Source organism: Perna viridis, chromosome 9, assembly GCF_037379345.1.
Source record: "Perna viridis isolate PV_CMFRI_1.1 ecotype Kerala chromosome 9, ASM3737934v1, whole genome shotgun sequence".
Lineage (NCBI taxonomy): Eukaryota > Metazoa > Mollusca > Bivalvia > Mytilida > Mytilidae > Perna > Perna viridis.
Window position 1 is genome coordinate 5697490 of NC_142453.1, and position 27183 is coordinate 5724672.

General features: G+C 27.2%; 1 protein-coding gene across 3 annotated transcripts in view; it reads right to left on the minus strand.

The window, feature by feature from the left end:
• Positions 1-564: 564 nt before the first annotated feature.
• LOC148606451 (E3 ubiquitin-protein ligase TRIM45-like) overlaps positions 565-27183 on the minus strand; it is a 44598-nt gene continuing 17979 nt past the window's right edge. For 2 of the 3 annotated variants that reach the window (XM_088545657.1, XM_088545656.1), the window contains one exon: positions 565-23749. In XM_088545657.1, coding sequence (XP_088401783.1) covers positions 23743-23749 — 7 coding nt within the window. In that variant the 3' untranslated portion in view covers positions 565-23742. The remainder of the gene's footprint in view (positions 23750-27183) is intronic. The other variant, XR_015915262.1, reaches the window with a different exon arrangement.

Consider the following 27183-nt stretch of genomic DNA (forward strand, 5'->3'; position numbering starts at 1 on the left):
GCGCAATTACAGAAGTATGCAATTAACCGGACCCATTTTTTCTCGGCAAAATGTTGAATTGCTTTGTATTTCACACCTATACCTAGGTATTGCAAACATGTATTTCTTTTTTTTTAGAAAAAAACTGAAAACTTCGCCATCTTCAGCACTAGTTATTGGTTATGAATAACGACATTCAACTTCCCCGATGTTTGCAAAATTAACTTGAGTAACGTGTATCATACAGTTACGTTCACAATATTAATCGTTTAGAATCATCGATGTTATTCAAGTCTAATCATATTTTGCAAACCTTATCTTTACTGCTTTATGAAACAGACTGGCGAAAATAAACGATTCAGATCTTTTCCCCAAGACCTAATGCTTGTCTTATCTCAAAACAATAGGTGTCACAATATCAATATCAGCCTTCCATTTGTTATTAAGAACTTTCTTACATTTTTTAAGTTCAAACAAAAAGATTTTGCACGAAAATAAAGTGCTTACAGACGACTCCGTAGTAGACGAGAGCAGCAATTATATTATACGACAGCAATTTTTTGATGGTCCTGTATAAAGCAACCATTGCATAGTAACATGACTTTTATGAAGTATAAACCGGTATACATATCTCATCAATCATTAAATAATCTAAGTAGTTACACATATATGATAATTTATGAAACATGTATGAGAGTTCGGGTTTAGAAGTTGGTACGGAAGGAGATTCAAATGGACAAATCAACGGGAATCAAAATCGCAATATACATCTGTCTTTTCAAGCAGAAACATATAACATCATTTAAATCCGCGTGTAGTGTTCAACGGACTGTGCATAACTTAAAAAAAAACCTCGCCTGCAAGAATTTTGATTGCCGTAGGTTTATTTCACAAGTACCTAAACAACCTCGCTTGCAAGAATTTTGATTGCGGTAGGTTTATTACACAAGTACCTAAACAGACCAAATTTGTTATTGTTACCAAATGACATGAATCGTAATCTGAGCTGTAGTGGGTATGTATGACATACCGACAATAACAAAATTCATGATGGGCTTTTATATATCTTTATGTTTAATCTTAGTTTTCAAATTAAATCATGCACTAAGGATAAAGTACAATCTTTTTAAGCCATATATCCAGATCTTATGTTTTTCTTGTTTATATGATTTTTTTTTTGGAACAATGTCCTTTTGTTAAATCTTATTTAATTAAATCAAAATATCTTGGGTATAAAGGTTAACAATACAATGATTTGTTGAAATTATTAAAATTATAAACGGCAGCACTATACACTATAATAAACTTCAATTCAATTCTATAAACAAAATGAGTTGAACATGTACGAACAATTCGACTTAAAAACCTTATATTACATTCAACAATTTCCATGTTTACAAAGTCTTAAAAACTAAATCAACGGTTGATTGTTCTTGATTAAAAACAAACAACAATCTACCACTACCTTCTTCAATGGATTAATGTTAAAATTATAAATAACTAATTCACATTTTAGTGATTTTGTTCTCATATGAGTGTAATGTTTGAGTTTCTTAAATTATCTAACACGATTTAATGTGTGCAATTACACGATACTTCTAAAAATAAATCACATAAAATATTAAAACATCAACTCGGATCTACAAAACACACAAATTTAAAAAAAAGAGCTTAAACTTAACAAGTCAAGTTTTGTCGTTTATCAGTGTATTTGGTTATTTTCTCTCTCTTTTCGTTATTCAAACTTCTCCAATACACTTCATTAAACTACTGAAAAAAGAAATATTAAACATTAAATACACAGATATAGCCATATATTTTATTACAACTTACAGTCTAAGAAAGGTTAATGTAAAGAACCACCTGTAAATCGTGTATTTTTAATACGTATATTTTTGAATACTTTAAGTCATAAAACTAGGAACATTTCTACATTGTTTATACTATTAAACCTAACCAGCAGCAAGATATACTACAATAATAGTCAAAAATGTCACCACAATAAACTCTATATCATATTGCAACAAATTTCATTTTAAAATAATTAAAAAATTAAATGGATTACAAAACATAATGCTCTTGATATATAAAACTGAAATATACTTACCAATGTAAATATTTTACCACCGGGGCAGTGATAACCCGTATCTCTTTTGCAAAGTATTCATAAAATAATGATATTGTATCTCAAAATTAAGGTATAATGTAACATGAAAACTGTTCTTTAAAGTCTCTAACTACATTTACTTCATCAAAACGTAAAACGTTACAAGTCTAGTGTTTAAAACAATGTCTTCACTAATTTAATCCTTTATATGTTTAAGAAACCTGTTTGAGTTGTAAAAGTAATAACACATGTTCATCCTGACTGTGATGTTTCTATTATAGTATTGTTTCATACTTACTTTTGACATTGTGGACACGGGCTGAAATAAAAATCAGAATATATAGGAAAACTTATATCTTTCCCCCATACCTCGAACATTGGTACCCTAGGAATAAAAATACTTATATATTTTCGTCAAAAGTATAAATCATTGCAAAAAAATATTTTTGAACTTGAATAAAATTGTTTTTAATTAAATACAACTAAATATAAAAGTATTTTAAGTCAAATACAACATAAATCATATCAAATGTGTATTATTGTTTTTTTTCTCACTATTTTCTATAATTGAACACGTTATTGTTTAACGGTAACATTATCTGCATTCCGATATTCTATCTTTATCTTCCATCTAACTTTTCAAGCTATTTCCCAATTTTTAACAGATGATTATCTTATATAAATATCTTTAAATACTCTTTTTTAATTTACTCGGTCTGAATGAGTATATACATCTACTTGTCTTACAGTCTATTAACAGATACCCCCAGAATTTTCAAACATTTTTGTTGTAAAAAATACAAACGATATAATATGTATAGTTTTCAAGGAAACCTTAACAATTGGGAAAGAAAACAAAATAGCAAAGGATAGATTACTATTTACGAAATAATTATTAAGGTGTTTGTTAATTAGTATTTGATATGTTCATATTTAATCAACAAAGAATGTCTTATATAATTTTCATATTTATAACATTTGTCATTTCAATTTTTCAATTAATCAGGAGATTACTGGCTCAAAGTGTCAACAAATAATTTATAACTTTTAAAATAAGCTGCATTTTACAATTTGGGCTTTGTCCTCTTCCTTTTCTCATTAGCCTAAATCATAGTTGCCTGTAACAAACTTATCTTAAGTAGTATATTGTATATACTTAACAGTCGGACAAAATAAATACATGTACTTATATTTCTTTCTCTTGATACTTACTAACTGAAAGAAACAAAACAGATATATCTTCACTAACAAGGATAGAAAACAGATCTTATTTTTATCAAATGAAAGCAGTCATGATATACAAAGATTGTAGTTTCCTAATAAACAATACGTACTCATTTATATAATGACGAAAAAGAGATATTTTTTTTGATAGAATGGAGGCTTATTGTATTACTCAACAAAGAAAAAAAGCTTCGGTATCTGACATAGAAGTGGTAAGATGAAGTCATGACTGGTTAAAAGTATCTGTCATCTATAATCTTAACAGAACATATATTGTTGTGGATATTAACAAATAATGTCTTAATGACATAGAAGTTCATTTTAGCTGATGAAATGCAATATTAACATACATTTACAAACTGTTAGAATTTGAATGTGCTCATATATGAAAAATATTATCATTCATATTTTTTATAATTTTCTCGTTTTGATTTTATCTAGCTTGCTATCATTTATAACGTAAACATTATCTGCATTTGACAAGTATGGGTTTTTGCTTTTCTTTAACCTAGAAAGGCAAAGTTGTACTTGCCTTCAAAATTAATGTTTTGAATTTCCTAAATTTGCATATTCTCTATCAAACTGAGACAGTCTGCCTTGATCTATACATATACTTATCTTACTTTTAATCGATACTTACATACTTAAATAAAAGTATAAATCATTGCAAACAAATATTTTGAACTTGAATAAAACTCTTTTTAATTATAAACAACTGAATATAAAAGTTTTTTGAGTCAAATACAACATAAATAATATCAAATATGTATTATTATTTTTTTTTCTCACTTTTTTCTATAATTGAACACGTTATTGTTTAACGGTAACATTATCTCCATTCCGATATTCTATATTTATCTTCTATATAACTTTTCAAGCTATTTTGTAATTTTTAACAGATGATAATCTTATATACCTATCTTTAAATACTTTTGTTAACTTACTCGGTCTGAATGAGTATATACATCTACTTGTCTTACAGTCTATTAACAGATACCCCCAGAATTTCCAAACATTTTTGTTGTAAAAAATACAAACGATATAATATGTATAGTTTCAAGGAAACCTCAACAATTGTGAAAGAAAACAAAATAGCAAAGGATAGATTACTATTTAGGAAATAATTATTTAGGTGTTTGTTGATTAGTATTTGATATGTTCATGTTTGATCAACAAAGAATGTCTTATATAATTTTCATATTTATAACATTTGTCATTTCAATTTTTGAATTAATCAGGAGATTACTGGCTCAAAGTGTCAACAAATAATTTATAACTTTTAAAATAAGCTGCATTTTACAATTTGGGCTTTGTCCTCTTCTTTTTTTCATTAGCCTAACTCATAATTGCCTATAACAAACTTATCTTAAGTAGTATATTGTATATACTTAACAGTCGGACAAAATAAATACATGTACTTATCTTACTTTCTCTTGATACTTACGGACTGAAAGAAACAAAACAGATATATCTTCACTAACAAGGATAGAAAACAGATCTTATTTTTATCAAATGAAAGCAGTCATGATATACAAAGATTGTAGTTTCCTAATAAACAATACGTACTCATTTATATAATGACGAAAATGAGATATTTTTTTTGATAGAATGGAGGCTTATTGTATTACTCAACAAAGAAAAAAAGCTTCGGTATCTGACATAGAAGTGGTAAGATGAAGTCATGACTGGTTAAAAGTATCTGTCATCTATAATCTTAACAGAACATATATTGTTGTGGATATTAACAAATAATGTCTTAATGACATAGAAGTTCATTTTAGCTGATGAAATGCAATATTAACATACATTTACAAACTGTTAGAATTTGAATGTGCTCATATATGAAAAATATTATCATTCATATTTTTTATAATTTTCTCGTTTTGATTTTATCTAGCTTGCTATCATTTATAACGTAAACATTATCTGCATTTGACAAGTATGGGTTTTTGCTTTTCTTTAACCTAGAAAGGCAAAGTTGTACTTGCCTTCAAAATTAATGTTTTGAATTTCCTAAATTTGCATATTCTCTATCAAACTGAGACAGTCTGCCTTGATCTATACATATACTTATCTTACTTTTAATCGATACTTACATACTTAAATAAAAGTATAAATCATTGCAAACAAATATTTTGAACTTGAATAAAACTCTTTTTAATTATAAACAACTGAATATAAAAGTTTTTTGAGTTAAATACAACATAAATAATATCAAATATGTATTATTATTATTATTTTTTTTCTCACTTTTTTCTATAATTGAACACGTTATTGTTTAACGGTAACATTATCTGCATTCCGATATTCTATCTTTATCTTCTATATAACTTTTCAAGCTATTTCGCAATTTTTAACAGATGATAATCTTATATACCTATCTTTAAATACTTTTGTTAACTTACTCGGTCTGAATGAGTATATACATCTACTTGTCTTACAGTCTATTAACAGATACCCCCAGAATTTCCAAACATTTTTGTTGTAAAAAATACAAACGATATAATATGTATAGTTTTCAAGGAAACCTTAACAATTGTGAAAGAAAACAAAATAGCAAAGGATAGATTACTATTTAGGAAATAATTATTTAGGTGTTTGTTGATTAGTATTTGATATGTTCATGTTTGATCAACAAAGAATGTCTTATATAATTTTCATATTTATAACATTTGTCATTTCAATTTTTGAATTAATCAGGAGATTACTGGCTCAAAGTGTCAACAAATAATTTATAACTTTTAAAATAAGCTGCATTTTACAATTTGGGCTTTGTCCTCTTCTTTTTTTCATTAGCCTAACTCATAATTGCCTATAACAAACTTATCTTAAGTAGTATATTGTATATACTTAACAGTCGGACAAAATAAATACATGTACTTATCTTACTTTCTCTTGATACTTACGGACTGAAAGAAACAAAACAGATATATCTTCACTAACAAGGATAGAAAACAGATCTTATTTTTATCAAATGAAAGCAGTCATGATATACAAAGATTGTAGTTTCCTAATAAACAATACGTACTCATTTATATAATGACGAAAATGAGATATTTTTTTTGATAGAATGGAGGCTTATTGTATTACTCAACAAAGAAAAAAAGCTTCGGTATCTGACATAGAAGTGGTAAGATGAAGTCATGACTGGTTAAAAGTATCTGTCATCTATAATCTTAACAGAACATATATTGTTGTGGATATTAACAAATAATGTCTTAATGACATAGAAGTTCATTTTAGCTGATGAAATGCAATATTAACATACATTTACAAACTGTTAGAATTTGAATGTGCTCATATATGAAAAATATTATCATTCATATTTTTTATAATTTTCTCGTTTTGATTTTATCTAGCTTGCTATCATTTATAACGTAAACATTATCTGCATTTGACAAGTATGGGTTTTTGCTTTTCTTTAACCTAGAAAGGCAAAGTTGTACTTGCCTTCAAAATTAATGTTTTGAATTTCCTAAATTTGCATATTCTCTATCAAACTGAGACAGTCTGCCTTGATCTATACATATACTTATCTTACTTTTAATCGATACTTACATACTTAAATAAAAGTATAAATCATTGCAAACAAATATTTTGAACTTGAATAAAACTCTTTTTAATTATAAACAACTGAATATAAAAGTTTTTTGAGTTAAATACAACATAAATAATATCAAATATGTATTATTATTATTATTTTTTTTCTCACTTTTTTCTATAATTGAACACGTTATTGTTTAACGGTAACATTATCTGCATTCCGATATTCTATCTTTATCTTCTATATAACTTTTCAAGCTATTTCGCAATTTTTAACAGATGATAATCTTATATACCTATCTTTAAATACTTTTGTTAACTTACTCGGTCTGAATGAGTATATACATCTACTTGTCTTACAGTCTATTAACAGATACCCCCAGAATTTCCAAACATTTTTGTTGTAAAAAATACAAACGATATAATATGTATAGTTTTCAAGGAAACCTTAACAATTGTGAAAGAAAACAAAATAGCAAAGGATAGATTACTATTTACGTCATACCTACTTCGGTGTTTGTTGATTAGTATTTCTTGTGTTCATATTCAATCAACAAAGAATGTCTTATATAATTTTCATATTTATAACATTTGTCATTTCAATTTTTCAATTAATCAGGAGATTACTGGCTCAAAGTGTCAACAAATAATTTATAACTTTTAAAATAAGCTGCATTTTACAATTTGGGCTTTGTCCTCTTCCTTTTTTCATTAGCCTAAATCATAATTGCCTGTAACAAACTTATCTTAAGTAGTATATTGTATATACTTAACAGTCGGACAAAAAAAATACATGTACTTATCTTTCTTTGTCTTGATACTTACTAACTGAAAGAAACAAAACAGATATATCTTCACTAACAAGGATAGAAAACAGATCTTATTTTTTATCAAATGAAAGCAGTCATGATATACAAAGATTGTAGTTTCCTAATAAACAATACGTACTCATTTATATAATGACGAAAAAGAGATATTTTTTTTGATAGAATGGAGGCTTATTGTATTACTCAACAAAGAAAAAAAGCTTCGGTATCTGACATAGAAGTGGTAAGATGAAGTCATGACTGGTTAAAAGTATCTGTCATCTTTAATCTTAACAGAACATATATTGTTGTGGATATTAACAAATAATGTCTTAATGACATAGAAGTTCATTTTAGCTGATGAAATGCAATGTTAACAACATTTACAAACTGTTAGAATTTGAATGTGCTCATACATGAAAAATATTATCATTCATATTTTTTTTTATAATTTTCTCGTTTTTATTTTATCTAGCTTGCTATCATTTATAACGTAAACATTATCTGCATTTGACAAGTATGGGTTTTTGCTTTTCTTTAACCTAGAAAGGCAAAGTTGTACTTGCCTTCAAAATTAATGTTTTGAATTTCCTAAATTTGCATATTTTCTATCAAACTGAGACAGTCGGCCTTGATCTATACATATACTTATCTTACTTTTAATCGATACTTACATACTTAAATAAAAGTATAAATCATTGCAAACAGATATTTTGAACTTGAATAAAACTCTTTTTAATTATAAACAACTGAATATAAAAGTTTTTTGAGTTAAATACAACATAAATAATATCAAATATGTATTATTATTATTATTTTTTCTCACTATTTTCTATAATTGAACACGTTATTGTTTAACGGTAACATTATCTGCATTACGATATTATATCTTTGTCTTCTATATAACTTTTCAAGCTATTTCGCAATTTTTAACAGATGATAATCTTATATACCTATCTTTAAATACTTTTGTTAACTTACTCGGTCTGAATGAGTATATACATCTACTTGTCTTACAGTCTATTAACAGATACCCCCAGAATTTCCAAACATTTTTGTTGTAAAAAATACAAACGATATAATATGCATAGTTTTCAAGGAAACCTTAACAATTGTGAAAGAAAACAAAATAGCAAAGGATAGATTACTATTTACGAAATAATTATTTCGGTGTTTCTTGATTAGTATTTGATATGTTCATATTTAAACAACAAAGAATGTCTTATATAATTTTCATATTTTAAACATTTGCCATTTCAATTTTTCAATTAATCGGGAGATTACTGGCTCAAAGTGTCAACAAATAATTAATAACTTTTAAAATAAGCTGCATTTTACAGTTTGGGCTTTGTCCTCTTCCTTTTTTTATTAGCCTAAATCATAATTGCCTGTAGCAAACTTATTTTAAGTAGTATATTGTATATACTTAACAGTCGGATGAAATAAATACATGTACTTATTTTACTTTCTCTTGATACTTACGGACTGAAAGAAACAAAACAGATATATCTTCACTAACAAGGATAGTAAACAGATCTTATGTTTTATCAAATGAAATCAGCAATGATATACAAAGATTATAGTTTCCTTATACGTACTCATTTATATAATGACACAAAAAAGATATATATTTTTTTTGATAGAATGAAGGCTTATTGTATTACTCAACAAAAGAAAAAAAGCTTCAGTATCTGACATTGGATTGTTTAGCTAATGTCATGACTGGTTACATGTATCTGTCATCCATTATCTTAACTGAATATACATTGCTATGGATGCTCACAAAAAGCGTCTTAATGACATAGAAGTTCATTTTAGCTGGTGAAATGCAATGTTAACATACATTTACAAACTTAAAATTTGAATGTGCTCATATATCAAAAATATTATTATTCATATTTTTTATAATTTTCCCGTTTCGATTTTATCTAGCTTGCTATCATTTATAACGTATAAATTATCTGCATTTGACAAGTATGGATTTTTATTTTTCTTTATTCTGGAAAGGCAAAGTTGTACTTCCCTTCAAAATTAATGCTTTATATTTTCCTAAATTTGCATATTCTTTATCAAACTGAGACCATCTGCCTTGATCTATACATATACTTATATAACTTTTTATCGATACTTACATACTCAAATAAAGGTATAAATCATTGCAAACAAATATTTTGAACTTGAATAAAACTCTTTTTAATTATAAACAACTGAATATAAAAGTTTTATTAGTTACATACAACATTAATAATATCAAATATGTATTATTATTTTTTTTCTCACTTTTTTCTATAATTGAACACGTTATTGTTTAACGGTAACATTATCTGCATTCCGATATTCTATCTTTATCTTCTATATAACTTTTCAAGCTATTTTGTAATTTTTAACAGATGATAATCTTATATACCTATCTTTAAATACTTTTGTTAACTTACTCGGTCTGAATGAGTATATACATCTACTTGTCTTACAGTCTATTAACAGATACCCCCAGAATTTCCAAACATTTTTGTTGTACAAAATACAAACGATATAATATGTATAGTTTTCAAGGAAACCTTAACAATTGTGAAAGAAAACAAAATAGCAAAGGATAGATTACTATTTACGTCATAATTATTTCGGTGTTTGTTGATTAGTATTTCATATGTTCATATTTAATCAACAAAGAATGTCTTATATAATTTTCATATTTATAACATTTGTCATTTCAATTTTTGAATTAATCAGGAGATTACTGGCTCAAAGTGTCAACAAATAATTTATAACTTTTAAAATAAGCTGCATTTTACAATTTGGGCTTTGTTCTCTTCCTTTTTTCATTAGCCTAAATCATAATTGCCTGTAACAAACTTATCTTAAGTAGTATATTGTATATACTTAACAGTCGGACAAAATAAATACATGTACTTATCTTACTTTCTCTTGATACTTACGCACTGAAAGAAACAAAACAGATATATCTTCACTAACAAGGATAGAAAACAGATCTTATTTTTTATCAAATGAAAGCAGTCATGATATACAAAGATTGTAGTTTCCTAATAAACAATACGTACTCATTTATATAATGACGAAAAAGAGATATTTTTTTTTGATAGAATGGAGGCTTATTGTATTACTCAACAAAGAAAAAAAGCTTCGGTATCTGACATAGAAGTGGTAAGATGAAGTCATGACTGGTTAAAAGTATCTGTCATCTATAATCTTAACAGAACATATATTGTTGTGGATATTAACAAATAATGTCTTAATGACATAGAAGTTCATTTTAGCTGATGAAATGCAATATTAACATACATTTACAAACTGTTAGAATTTGAATGTGCTCATATATGAAAAATATTATCATTCATATTTTTTATAATTTTCTCGTTTTGATTTTATCTAGCTTGCTATCATTTATAACGTAAACATTATCTGCATTTGACAAGTATGGGTTTTTGCTTTTCTTTAACCTAGAAAGGCAAAGTTGTACTTGCCTTCCAAATTAATGTTTTGAATTTCCTAAATTTGCATATTCTCTATCAAACTGAGACAGTCTGCCTTGATCTATACATATACTTATCTTACTTTTAATCGATACTTACATACTTAAATAAAAGTATAAATCATTGCAAACAAATATTTTGAACTTGAATAAAACTCTTTTTAATTATAAACAACTGAATATAAAAGTTTTTTGAGTCAAATACAACATAAATAATATCAAATATGTATTATTATTTTTTTTTTCTCACTTTTTTCTATAATTGAACACGTTATTGTTTAACGGTAACATTATCTCCATTCCGATATTCTATATTTATCTTCTATATAACTTTTCAAGCTATTTTGTAATTTTTAACAGATGATAATCTTATATACCTATCTTTAAATACTTTTGTTAACTTACTCGGTCTGAATGAGTATATACATCTACTTGTCTTACAGTCTATTAACAGATACCCCCAGAATTTCCAAACATTTTTGTTGTAAAAAATACAAACGATATAATATGTATAGTTTCAAGGAAACCTCAACAATTGTGAAAGAAAACAAAATAGCAAAGGATAGATTACTATTTAGGAAATAATTATTTAGGTGTTTGTTGATTAGTATTTGATATGTTCATGTTTGATCAACAAAGAATGTCTTATATAATTTTCATATTTATAACATTTGTCATTTCAATTTTTGAATTAATCAGGAGATTACTGGCTCAAAGTGTCAACAAATAATTTATAACTTTTAAAATAAGCTGCATTTTACAATTTGGGCTTTGTCCTCTTCTTTTTTTCATTAGCCTAACTCATAATTGCCTATAACAAACTTATCTTAAGTAGTATATTGTATATACTTAACAGTCGGACAAAATAAATACATGTACTTATCTTACTTTCTCTTGATACTTACGGACTGAAAGAAACAAAACAGATATATCTTCACTAACAAGGATAGAAAACAGATCTTATTTTTATCAAATGAAAGCAGTCATGATATACAAAGATTGTAGTTTCCTAATAAACAATACGTACTCATTTATATAATGACGAAAATGAGATATTTTTTTTGATAGAATGGAGGCTTATTGTATTACTCAACAAAGAAAAAAAGCTTCGGTATCTGACATAGAAGTGGTAAGATGAAGTCATGACTGGTTAAAAGTATCTGTCATCTATAATCTTAACAGAACATATATTGTTGTGGATATTAACAAATAATGTCTTAATGACATAGAAGTTCATTTTAGCTGATGAAATGCAATATTAACATACATTTACAAACTGTTAGAATTTGAATGTGCTCATATATGAAAAAAATTATCATTCATATTTTTTATAATTTTCTCGTTTTGATTTTATCTAGCTTGCTATCATTTATAACGTAAACATTATCTGCATTTGACAAGTATGGGTTTTTGCTTTTCTTTAACCTAGAAAGGCAAAGTTGTACTTGCCTTCAAAATTAATGTTTTGAATTTCCTAAATTTGCATATTCTCTATCAAACTGAGACAGTCTGCCTTGATCTATACATATACTTATCTTACTTTTAATCGATACTTACATACTTAAATAAAAGTATAAATCATTGCAAACAAATATTTTGAACTTGAATAAAACTCTTTTTAATTATAAACAACTGAATATAAAAGTTTTTTGAGTCAAATACAACATAAATAATATCAAATATGTATTATTATTTTTTTTTTCTCACTTTTTTCTATAATTGAACACGTTATTGTTTAACGGTAACATTATCTCCATTCCGATATTCTATCTTTATCTTCTATATAACTTTTCAAGCTATTTTGTAATTTTTAACAGATGATAATCTTATATACCTATCTTTAAATACTTTTGTTAACTTACTCGGTCTGAATGAGTATATACATCTACTTGTCTTACAGTCTATTAACAGATACCCCCAGAATTTCCAAACATTTTTGTTGTAAAAAATACAAACGATATAATATGTATAGTTTCAAGGAAACCTCAACAATTGTGAAAGAAAACAAAATAGCAAAGGATAGATTACTATTTAGGAAATAATTATTTAGGTGTTTGTTGATTAGTATTTGATATGTTCATGTTTGATCAACAAAGAATGTCTTATATAATTTTCATATTTATAACATTTGTCATTTCAATTTTTGAATTAATCAGGAGATTACTGGCTCAAAGTGTCAACAAATAATTTATAACTTTTAAAATAAGCTGCATTTTACAATTTGGGCTTTGTCCTCTTCTTTTTTTCATTAGCCTAACTCATAATTGCCTATAACAAACTTATCTTAAGTAGTATATTGTATATACTTAACAGTCGGACAAAATAAATACATGTACTTATCTTACTTTCTCTTGATACTTACGGACTGAAAGAAACAAAACAGATATATCTTCACTAACAAGGATAGAAAACAGATCTTATTTTTATCAAATGAAAGCAGTCATGATATACAAAGATTGTAGTTTCCTAATAAACAATACGTACTCATTTATATAATGACGAAAATGAGATATTTTTTTTGATAGAATGGAGGCTTATTGTATTACTCAACAAAGAAAAAAAGCTTCGGTATCTGACATAGAAGTGGTAAGATGAAGTCATGACTGGTTAAAAGTATCTGTCATCTATAATCTTAACAGAACATATATTGTTGTGGATATTAATAAATAATGTCTTAATGACATAGAAGTTCATTTTAGCTGATGAAATGCAATATTAACATACATTTACAAACTGTTAGAATTTGAATGTGCTCATATATGAAAAAAATTATCATTCATATTTTTTATAATTTTCTCGTTTTGATTTTATCTAGCTTGCTATCATTTATAACGTAAACATTATCTGCATTTGACAAGTATGGGTTTTTGCTTTTCTTTAACCTAGAAAGGCAAAGTTGTACTTGCCTTCAAAATTAATGTTTTGAATTTCCTAAATTTGCATATTCTCTATCAAACTGAGACAGTCTGCCTTGATCTATACATATACTTATCTTACTTTTAATCGATACTTACATACTTAAATAAAAGTATAAATCATTGCAAACAAATATTTTGAACTTGAATAAAACTCTTTTTAATTATAAACAACTGAATATAAAAGTTTTTTGAGTCAAATACAACATAAATAATATCAAATATGTATTATTATTTTTTTTTCTCACTTTTTTCTATAATTGAACACGTTATTGTTTAACGGTAACATTATCTCCATTCCGATATTCTATATTTATCTTCTATATAACTTTTCAAGCTATTTTGTAATTTTTAACAGATGATAATCTTATATACCTATCTTTAAATACTTTTGTTAACTTACTCGGTCTGAATGAGTATATACATCTACTTGTCTTACAGTCTATTAACAGATACCCCCAGAATTTCCAAACATTTTTGTTGTAAAAAATACAAACGATATAATATGTATAGTTTCAAGGAAACCTCAACAATTGTGAAAGAAAACAAAATAGCAAAGGATAGATTACTATTTAGGAAATAATTATTTAGGTGTTTGTTGATTAGTATTTGATATGTTCATGTTTGATCAACAAAGAATGTCTTATATAATTTTCATATTTATAACATTTGTCATTTCAATTTTTGAATTAATCAGGAGATTACTGGCTCAAAGTGTCAACAAATAATTTATAACTTTTAAAATAAGCTGCATTTTACAATTTGGGCTTTGTCCTCTTCTTTTTTTCATTAGCCTAACTCATAATTGCCTATAACAAACTTATCTTAAGTAGTATATTGTATATACTTAACAGTCGGACAAAATAAATACATGTACTTATCTTACTTTCTCTTGATACTTACGGACTGAAAGAAACAAAACAGATATATCTTCACTAACAAGGATAGAAAACAGATCTTATTTTTATCAAATGAAAGCAGTCATGATATACAAAGATTGTAGTTTCCTAATAAACAATACGTACTCATTTATATAATGACGAAAATGAGATATTTTTTTTTGATAGAATGGAGGCTTATTGTATTACTCAACAAAGAAAAAAAGCTTCGGTATCTGACATAGAAGTGGTAAGATGAAGTCATGACTGGTTAAAAGTATCTGTCATCTATAATCTTAACAGAACATATATTGTTGTGGATATTAACAAATAATGTCTTAATGACATAGAAGTTCATTTTAGCTGATGAAATGCAATATTAACATACATTTACAAACTGTTAGAATTTGAATGTGCTCATATATGAAAAATATTATCATTCATATTTTTTATAATTTTCTCGTTTTGATTTTATCTAGCTTGCTATCATTTATAACGTAAACATTATCTGCATTTGACAAGTATGGGTTTTTGCTTTTCTTTAACCTAGAAAGGCAAAGTTGTACTTGCCTTCAAAATTAATGTTTTGAATTTCCTAAATTTGCATATTCTCTATCAAACTGAGACAGTCTGCCTTGATCTATACATATACTTATCTTACTTTTAATCGATACTTACTTACTTAAATAAAAGTATAAATCATTGCAAACAAATATTTTGAACTTGAATAAAACTCTTTTTAATTATAAACAACTGAATATAAAAGTTTTTTGAGTTAAATACAACATAAATAATATCAAATATGTATTATTATTATTATTTTTTTTCTCTCACTTTTTTCTATAATTGAACACGTTATTGTTTAACGGTAACATTATCTGCATTCCGATATTCTATCTTTATCTTCTATATAACTTTTCAAGCTATTTCGCAATTTTTAACAGATGATAATCTTATATACCTATCTTTAAATACTTTTGTTAACTTACTCGGTCTGAATGAGTATATACATCTACTTGTCTTACAGTCTATTAACAGATACCCCCAGAATTTCCAAACATTTTTGTTGTAAAAAATACAAACGATATAATATGTATAGTTTTCAAGGAAACCTTAACAATTGTGAAAGAAAACAAAATAGCAAAGGATAGATTACTATTTACGTCATAACTACTTCGGTGTTTGTTGATTAGTATTTCTTGTGTTCATATTCAATCAACAAAGAATGTCTTATATAATTTTCATATTTATAACATTTGTCATTTCAATTTTTCAATTAATCAGGAGATTACTGGCTCAAAGTGTCAACAAATAATTTATAACTTTTAAAATAAGCTGCATTTTACAATTTGGGCTTTGTCCTCTTCCTTTTTTCATTAGCCTAAATCATAATTGCCTGTAACAAACTTATCTTAAGTAGTATATTGTATATACTTAACAGTCGGACAAAAAAAATACATGTACTTATCTTTCTTTGTCTTGATACTTACTAACTGAAAGAAACAAAACAGATATATCTTCACTAACAAGGATAGAAAACAGATCTTATTTTTTATCAAATGAAAGCAGTCATGATATACAAAGATTGTAGTTTCCTAATAAACAATACGTACTCATTTATATAATGACGAAAAAGAGATATTTTTTTTGATAGAATGGAGGCTTATTGTATTACTCAACAAAGAAAAAAAGCTTCGGTATCTGACATAGAAGTGGTAAGATGAAGTCATGACTGGTTAAAAGTATCTGTCATCTTTAATCTTAACAGAACATATATTGTTGTGGATATTAACAAATAATGTCTTAATGACATAGAAGTTCATTTTAGCTGATGAAATGCAATGTTAACAACATTTACAAACTGTTAGAATTTGAATGTGCTCATATATGAAAAATATTATCATTCATATTTTTTATAATTTTCTCGTTTTGATTTTATCTAGCTTGCTATCATTTATAACGTAAACATTATCTGCATTTGACAAGTATGGGTTTTTGCTTTTCTTTAACCTAGAAAGGCAAAGTTGTACTTGCCTTCAAAATTAATGTTTTGAATTTCCTAAATTTGCATATTCTCTATCAAACTGAGACAGTCTGCCTTGATCTATACATATACTTATCTTACTTTTAATCGATACTTACTTACTTAAATAAAAGTATAAATCATTGCAAACAAATATTTTGAACTTGAATAAAACTCTTTTTAATTATAAACAACTGAATATAAAAGTTTTTTGAGTTAAATACAACATAAATAATATCAAATATGTATTATTATTATTATTTTTTTTCTCACTTTTTTCTATAATTGAACACGTTATTGTTTAACGGTAACATTATCTGCATTCCGATATTCTATCTTTATCTTCTATATAACTTTTCAAGCTATTTCGCAATTTTTAACAGATGATAATCTTATATACCTATCTTTAAATACTTTTGTTAACTTACTCGGTCTGAATGAGTATATACATCTACTTGTCTTACAGTCTATTAACAGATACCCCCAGAATTTCCAAACATTTTTGTTGTAAAAAATACAAACGATATAATATGTATAGTTTTCAAGGAAACCTTAACAATTGTGAAAGAAAACAAAATAGCAAAGGATAGATTACTATTTACGTCATAACTACTTCGGTGTTTGTTGATTAGTATTTCTTGTGTTCATATTCAATCAACAAAGAATGTCTTATATAATTTTCATATTTATAACATTTGTCATTTCAATTTTTCAATTAATCAGGAGATTACTGGCTCAAAGTGTCAACAAATAATTTATAACTTTTAAAATAAGCTGCATTTTACAATTTGGGCTTTGTCCTCTTCCTTTTTTCATTAGCCTAAATCATAATTGCCTGTAACAAACTTATCTTAAGTAGTATATTGTATATACTTAACAGTCGGACAAAAAAAATACATGTACTTATCTTTCTTTGTCTTGATACTTACTAACTGAAAGAAACAAAACAGATATATCTTCACTAACAAGGATAGAAAACAGATCTTATTTTTTATCAAATGAAAGCAGTCATGATATACAAAGATTGTAGTTTCCTAATAAACAATACGTACTCATTTATATAATGACGAAAAAGAGATATTTTTTTTGATAGAATGGAGGCTTATTGTATTACTCAACAAAGAAAAAAAGCTTCGGTATCTGACATAGAAGTGGTAAGATGAAGTCATGACTGGTTAAAAGTATCTGTCATCTTTAATCTTAACAGAACATATATTGTTGTGGATATTAACAAATAATGTCTTAATGACATAGAAGTTCATTTTAGCTGATGAAATGCAATGTTAACAACATTTACAAACTGTTAGAATTTGAATGTGCTCATATATGAAAAATATTATCATTCATATTTTTTATAATTTTCTCGTTTTGATTTTATCTAGCTTGCTATCATTTATAACGTAAACATTATCTGCATTTGACAAGTATGGGTTTTTGCTTTTCTTTAACCTAGAAAGGCAAAGTTGTACTTGCCTTCAAAATTAATGTTTTGAATTTCCTAAATTTGCATATTCTCTATCAAACTGAGACAGTCTGCCTTGATCTATACATATACTTATCTTACTTTTAATCGATACTTACTTACTTAAATAAAAGTATAAATCATTGCAAACAAATATTTTGAACTTGAATAAAACTCTTTTTAATTATAAACAACTGAATATAAAAGTTTTTTGAGTTAAATACAACATAAATAATATCAAATATGTATTATTATTATTATTTTTTTTCTCACTTTTTTCTATAATTGAACACGTTATTGTTTAACGGTAACATTATCTGCATTCCGATATTCTATCTTTATCTTCTATATAACTTTTCAAGCTATTTCGCAATTTTTAACAGATGATAATCTTATATACCTATCTTTAAATACTTTTGTTAACTTACTCGGTCTGAATGAGTATATACATCTACTTGTCTTACAGTCTATTAACAGATACCCCCAGAATTTCCAAACATTTTTGTTGTAAAAAATACAAACGATATAATATGTATAGTTTTCAAGGAAACCTTAACAATTGTGAAAGAAAACAAAATAGCAAAGGATAGATTACTATTTACGTCATAACTACTTCGGTGTTTGTTGATTAGTATTTCTTGTGTTCATATTCAATCAACAAAGAATGTCTTATATAATTTTCATATTTATAACATTTGTCATTTCAATTTTTCAATTAATCAGGAGATTACTGGCTCAAAGTGTCAACAAATAATTTATAACTTTTAAAATAAGCTGCATTTTACAATTTGGGCTTTGTCCTCTTCCTTTTTTCATTAGCCTAAATCATAATTGCCTGTAACAAACTTATCTTAAGTAGTATATTGTATATACTTAACAGTCGGACAAAAAAAATACATGTACTTATCTTTCTTTGTCTTGATACTTACTAACTGAAAGAAACAAAACAGATATATCTTCACTAACAAGGATAGAAAACAGATCTTATTTTTTATCAAATGAAAGCAGTCATGATATACAAAGATTGTAGTTTCCTAATAAACAATACGTACTCATTTATATAATGACGAAAAAGAGATATTTTTTTTGATAGAATGGAGGCTTATTGTATTACTCAACAAAGAAAAAAAGCTTCGGTATCTGACATAGAAGTGGTAAGATGAAGTCATGACTGGTTAAAAGTATCTGTCATCTTTAATCTTAACAGAACATATATTGTTGTGGATATTAACAAATAATGTCTTAATGACATAGAAGTTCATTTTAGCTGATGAAATGCAATGTTAACAACATTTACAAACTGTTAGAATTTGAATGTGCTCATATATGAAAAATATTATCATTCATATTTTTTATAATTTTCTCGTTTTGATTTTATCTAGCTTGCTATCATTTATAACGTAAACATTATCTGCATTTGACAAGTATGGGTTTTTGCTTTTCTTTAACCTAGAAAGGCAAAGTTGTACTTGCCTTCAAAATTAATGTTTTGAATTTCCTAAATTTGCATATTCTCTATCAAACTGAGACAGTCTGCCTTGATCTATACATATACTTATCTTACTTTTAATCGATACTTACTTACTTAAATAAAAGTATAAATCATTGCAAACAAATATTTTGAACTTGAATAAAACTCTTTTTAATTATAAACAACTGAATATAAAAGTTTTTTGAGTTAAATACAACATAAATAATATCAAATATGTATTATTATTATTATTTTTTTTCTCACTTTTTTCTATAATTGAACACGTTATTGTTTAACGGTAACATTATCTGCATTCCGATATTCTATCTTTATCTTCTATATAACTTTTCAAGCTATTTCGCAATTTTTAACAGATGATAATCTTATATACCTATCTTTAAATACTTTTGTTAACTTACTCGGTCTGAATGAGTATATACATCTACTTGTCTTACAGTCTATTAACAGATACCCCCAGAATTTCCAAACATTTTTGTTGTAAAAAATACAAACGATATAATATGTATAGTTTTCAAGGAAACCTTAACAATTGTGAAAGAAAACAAAATAGCAAAGGATAGATTACTATTTACGTCATAACTACTTCGGTGTTTGTTGATTAGTATTTCTTGTGTTCATATTCAATCAACAAAGAATGTCTTATATAATTTTCATATTTATAACATTTGTCATTTCAATTTTTCAATTAATCAGGAGATTACTGGCTCAAAGTGTCAACAAATAATTTATAACTTTTAAAATAAGCTGCATTTTACAATTTGGGCTTTGTCCTCTTCCTTTTTTCATTAGCCTAAATCATAATTGCCTGTAACAAACTTATCTTAAGTAGTATATTGTATATACTTAACAGTCGGACAAAAAAAATACATGTACTTATCTTTCTTTGTCTTGATACTTACTAACTGAAAGAAACAAAACAGATATATCTTCACTAACAAGGATAGAAAACAGATCTTATTTTTTATCAAATGAAAGCAGTCATGATATACAAAGATTGTAGTTTCCTAATAAACAATACGTACTCATTTATATAATGACGAAAAAGAGATATTTTTTTTGATAGAATGGAGGCTTATTGTATTACTCAACAAAGAAAAAAAGCTTCGGTATCTGACATAGAAGTGGTAAGATGAAGTCATGACTGGTTAAAAGTATCTGTCATCTTTAATCTTAACAGAACATATATTGTTGTGGATATTAACAAATAATGTCTTAATGACATAGAAGTTCATTTTAGCTGATGAAATGCAATGTTAACAACATTTACAAACTGTTAGAATTTGAATGTGCTCATATATGAAAAATATTATCATTCATATTTTTTATAATTTTCTCGTTTTGATTTTATCTAGCTTGCTATCATTTATAACGTAAACATTATCTGCATTTGACAAGTATGGGTTTTTGCTTTTCTTTAACCTAGAAAGGCAAAGTTGTACTTGCCTTCAAAATTAATGTTTTGAATTTCCTAAATTTGCATATTCTCTATCAAACTGAGACAGTCTGCCTTGATCTATACATATACTTATCTTACTTTTAATCGATACTTACTTACTTAAATAAAAGTATAAATCATTGCAAACAAATATTTTGAACTTGAATAAAACTCTTTTTAATTATAAACAACTGAATATAAAAGTTTTTTGAGTTAAATACAACATAAATAATATCAAATATGTATTATTATTATTATTTTTTTTCTCACTTTTTTCTATAATTGAACACGTTATTGTTTAACGGTAACATTATCTGCATTCCGATATTCTATCTTTATCTTCTATATAACTTTTCAAGCTATTTCGCAATTTTTAACAGATGATAATCTTATATACCTATCTTTAAATACTTTTGTTAACTTACTCGGTCTGAATGAGTATATACATCTACTTGTCTTACAGTCTATTAACAGATACCCCCAGAATTTCCAAACATTTTTGTTGTAAAAAATACAAACGATATAATATGTATAGTTTTCAAGGAAACCTTAACAATTGTGAAAGAAAACAAAATAGCAAAGGATAGATTACTATTTACGTCATAACTACTTCGGTGTTTGTTGATTAGTATTTCTTGTGTTCATATTCAATCAACAAAGAATGTCTTATATAATTTTCATATTTATAACATTTGTCATTTCAATTTTTCAATTAATCAGGAGATTACTGGCTCAAAGTGTCAACAAATAATTTATAACTTTTAAAATAAGCTGCATTTTACAATTTGGGCTTTGTCCTCTTCCTTTTTTCATTAGCCTAAATCATAATTGCCTGTAACAAACTTATCTTAAGTAGTATATTGTATATACTTAACAGTCGGACAAAAAAAATACATGTACTTATCTTTCTTTGTCTTGATACTTACTAACTGAAAGAAACAAAACAGATATATCTTCACTAACAAGGATAGAAAACAGATCTTATTTTTTATCAAATGAAAGCAGTCATGATATACAAAGATTGTAGTTTCCTAATAAACAATACGTACTCATTTATATAATGACGAAAAAGAGATATTTTTTTTGATAGAATGGAGGCTTATTGTATTACTCAACAAAGAAAAAAAGCTTCGGTATCTGACATAGAAGTGGTAAGATGAAGTCATGACTGGTTAAAAGTATCTGTCATCTATAATCTTAACAGAACATATATTGTTGTGGATATTAACAAATAATGTCTTAATGACATAGAAGTTCATTTTAGCTGATGAAATGCAATGTTAACAACATTTACAAACTGTTAGAATTTGAATGTGCTCATACATGAAAAATATTATCATTCATATTTTTTTTATAATTTTCTCGTTTTTATTTTATCTAGCTTGCTATCATTTATAACGTAAACATTATCTGCATCTGACAAGTATGGGTTTTTGCTTTTCTTTAACCTAGAAAGGCAAAGTTGTACTTGCCTTCAAAATTAATATTTTGAATTTCCTAAATTTGCATATTTTCTATCAAGCTGAGACAGTCTGCGTTGATCTATACATATACTTATCTTACTTTTAATCGATACTTACATACTTAAATAAAAGTATAAATCATTGCAAATAAATATTTTGAACTTGAATAAAACTCTTTTTAATTATAAACAACTGAATATAAAAGTTTTTTCAGTTAAATACAACATAAATAATATCAAATATGTATTATTATTATTATTTTTTCTCACTTTTTTCTATAATTGAACAGGTTATTGTTGAACGGTAAAATTATCTGCATTACGATATTATATCTTTGTCTTCTATATATATAATTTTTCAAGCTATTTCGCAATTTTTAACAGATGATAATCTTATATACCTATCTTTAAATACTTTTGTTAACTTACTCGGTCTGAATGAGTATATACATCTACTTGTCTTACAGTCTATTAACAGATACCCCCAGAATTTCCAAACATTTTTGTTGTAAAAAATACAAACGATATAATATGCATAGTTTTCAAGGAAACCTTAACAATTGTGAAAGAAAACAAAATAGCAAAGGATAGATTACTATTTACGAAATAATTATTTCGGTGTTTCTTGATTAGTATTTGATATGTTCATATTTAAACAACAAAGAATGTCTTATATAATTTTCATATTTTAAACATTTGCCATTTCAATTTTTCAATTAATCGGGAGATTACTGGCTCAAAGTGTCAACAAATAATTAATAACTTTTAAAATAAGATGCATTTTACAATTTGGTCTTTGTTCTCTTCCGTTTGTCATTAGCCTAAATCATAATTGCCTGTAACAAACTTATCTGAAGTAGTATATTGTATATACTTAACAGTCGGACAAAATAAATACATGTACTTATCTTTCTTTCTCTTGATACTTACACACTGAAAGAAACAAAACAGATATATCTTCACTAACAAGGATTGTAAACAGATCTAATGTTTTATCAAATGAAATCAGCAATGATATACAAAGATTATAGTTTCTTGAGTACACAATACATACTCATTTATATAATGACGAAAAAGAGATTTTTTTTTATAAAATGGAGGCTTATAGTACTAAAGAAAAGAAAGAAAGCCTCAGTATCTGACATTGACATGGTAAGCTAATGTCATGAGATGTATCTCTCATCAATAATCTTAACAGAACATGTATTGCTCTGGATTTTAACAATATTGACATAGAAGCTCATTTTAGCTGGTGAAATGCAATGTTAAAATACATTTATAAACTGTTAGAATTTGAGAGTGATCTTTTCTGAACAGGTTTGCTATTACTTTTTTTTATTTTTAAATTGTTGTCATTTCTATTTGATCTAGCTTGCTAATATTTATAACGTAAATATTATCTGCATTTGACAAGGATGAGTTTTTGTTTTTTTTTAATCTACTAACGCCAAGTTGTAATTTCCTTCAAAAATAATGGTTTAAATTTCCTAGATTAGCATATTTTGTATCAAACTGATACACTCTGCATTGATCTACAGATCTTTTATGGTCGGCATCATGAACTCGTGGATCGTTATGGTGTATCCCTCCCGGACTTGACTTTGTATGAACAACTCGGCGGGTGTTTCTAGAAAAGCAGCGGACGCTTACCCTGCTGGTGCACCTGGTCCATCCTCCAAGTTTTTAATGGAGTCCGAGTTGCTGATTTGCTTTTCTTACTTTGTATGTATGATATTAGTTACTTTATGTTCTTCGTTGTGTATGTCTGTTTTCCATGTCTGGTCTTTGTCCCTGGATTACATTCTTTTGATTACCGCTATAACCTTGGTTCCCTTGATTACTCTGTCAGAAGTGATTTATTTTCTGGTTATAATTAATTTAGTTGAATTTGAAGGTATTCAATATTGTATATGTTGCAAACATCTTCCTCTGTATATTTGGAATTATTTCTTACAAAGTATGAGGAATCTCTACCAAGAGCAATATATTTGTATGTAGGTATACCATCTTTAAAAAAAAAAACAACGATGTATAATGTTTTAAGTCAGGATAAATGTTTACTAAATCTGGTTTGTCTACTAGAGGGTGGTCAGTTCCCCCAACGCATTGTCTTTTAACGTCTTTACAAACAGCAGAGTAAAACCGACTGGATTATTTGATGTCAAACCGAGTGTACTCTGCTGTTTGTAAAGATTTTCGTCTAGTGTGTTTTCAGCATCTTCTTCTTAATAATTTCAGGGATTTCTGAACTACTTATATCGGCAAATCATCTGTTATTAACTCCAGCACTGTCGGAGTTACTGTCTACGCTGGGCGCAAAAACTTTGCAAACAACAAGTTCCTATTAGCTTCCAATGCAATTTTTTATTGGCTCGATTCATTTATTAGAAGCGATTTATTTGGCATTACATTTCATTGACGGCGATGGCTCGTGCCACGTACTTTCATTCATTTTTGTTTGTTTGTTTGTTTGTTGGGGTTTAACGTCCGAGAAGCAATATTTCAAATATATTCAGACGATGAACATGAAATGATAATGAAACGAAAAAAAAAAGATGGGACACAAGGATAATAGGGTCGACAAATTTTGATTGCCACTAGAAAAAGGGGGCAATGGGTAAGGTCGGGCAATTTAGCCTCCTGTGGCGGAGCGCAAGGGTTGCTACTCCTATCGAATACCACAGCAGGGTTCTTTAACGTGCGAGGAACGTGGCATCTTTCCCAACACGGTGCACCACTATGGTTTGCGGTCAGGTGTTCCATATTATAGCCTGATAACCCCAGCATGTAACACGCCAGGGGTACCCCTTTCCACCAACTGGGGCACACATCCCAGTTGCTCTGTGGGCATAGCGCCTAGCCCCCGGTTACGTTTCTGAGCACTATTTAGTCGCCGTTTACGACAAGCTTAGCGCTGCTGCAGGCCTATTCATTTGACACCCGGACCTGCATGGGGTACTTTTATTCATAAATTTACCTCGAGAGTGCAATATGATATTTTAACCCACAAAACCTTTCTGCTAAGCAATATGTTAGAAAATTGAATGTCACGTTTACTGCTTCTGGCCAATAGAAAAACAGTTCTATAGAGCTTGATGAAATAATATTGGTTATATTTATATGTGATCAATATAAGTTTGTCTTTATTATTTTCACGTTTTTGGAACTTTGAATTCTATTTCTTTTTTAAATTCTATAATTTGACAAACAATTTCAAATTATTTCATGTCATCTGTAAGAAAAGTAACAAGAATATATATACAAGTCAGAATTTCCCGCGAGGAAACTATATGTCGTTCATATTTATGATTTTTACAAAGAAACATTTGGTATATACATGTGAATTCGTGGGCCTAATATTCCTACATCATAATGGAAGCAGAAAAAAATGGGGAAGCTTACATTGGCTATGTGATTTTAACTGATGTCAATATACACTAATTTTCATTAATAAAAAAATAATAAACAGAACAAAATAAAACAAGCAATCCTTGTTTATTTAAATAAGTTTATCAAACTGATGATGAGTACCTCTACACTACGTCACATGGTCTTATTGCTGTTATTATTATTAATTTCTTTTATTTATGTTTCATTTTTTACATTTACAACGACAATCCCAACAATACATTGTTTGGCAATAAACAGCTGGAGCACAACTCGGTAGTCGAACCCTCAACATATGAGGCTTGATACAGATTTGAATTGTGAATTATGATTAAAATTTGACACAATTTATATTTTATCTACAATAGAAGTGACCAAAGCCGAAAAACATTTCAATATAATCGGGTAATATGCAATTGAAAGTTGCTAAGGATCGATAAACATTCACAATTAGGAAATGATTGACGTGGGAAGTAATATATGTGCCTTCAGAGATGCCGAATTCAAGATGGAGATGAGTCTCCTTATACTTGTCACCGAAGATGGTATGCATAAATTGGAGGAACATAGAGTAAATATATAGATAATAAGTTTCCCGAACATCCGATCTGAACTTTGACCGGTTTTATAAATTGGTCATGAAGCGACAAATTCCTAATCAAGACGAAAGCATCATTACGCAAGCTCAGACTTGGGTCATATGAAGCTAAAAACCTCGGACGTGGTCCATCCCAGCGCAGAATGAAAGAACAGAAAGAAAATTGCTCATAATGGATAGTGCAAGCTACACTGGAAAAAAGATTTGGAAGCTTTCCGAAAACTTAAAGTACAAATCACAATTGGTTTGATTTGCTCGTATTTGTAACATTGTTTTCGGATTTTAACGAAAGCAATCTTTATATTGCCGAGAAATGACTGCATCAAGGTTTTCGATATCACTAGGTCATTCTAAAGGATTAATACGTGCGGGTATCTCTCGT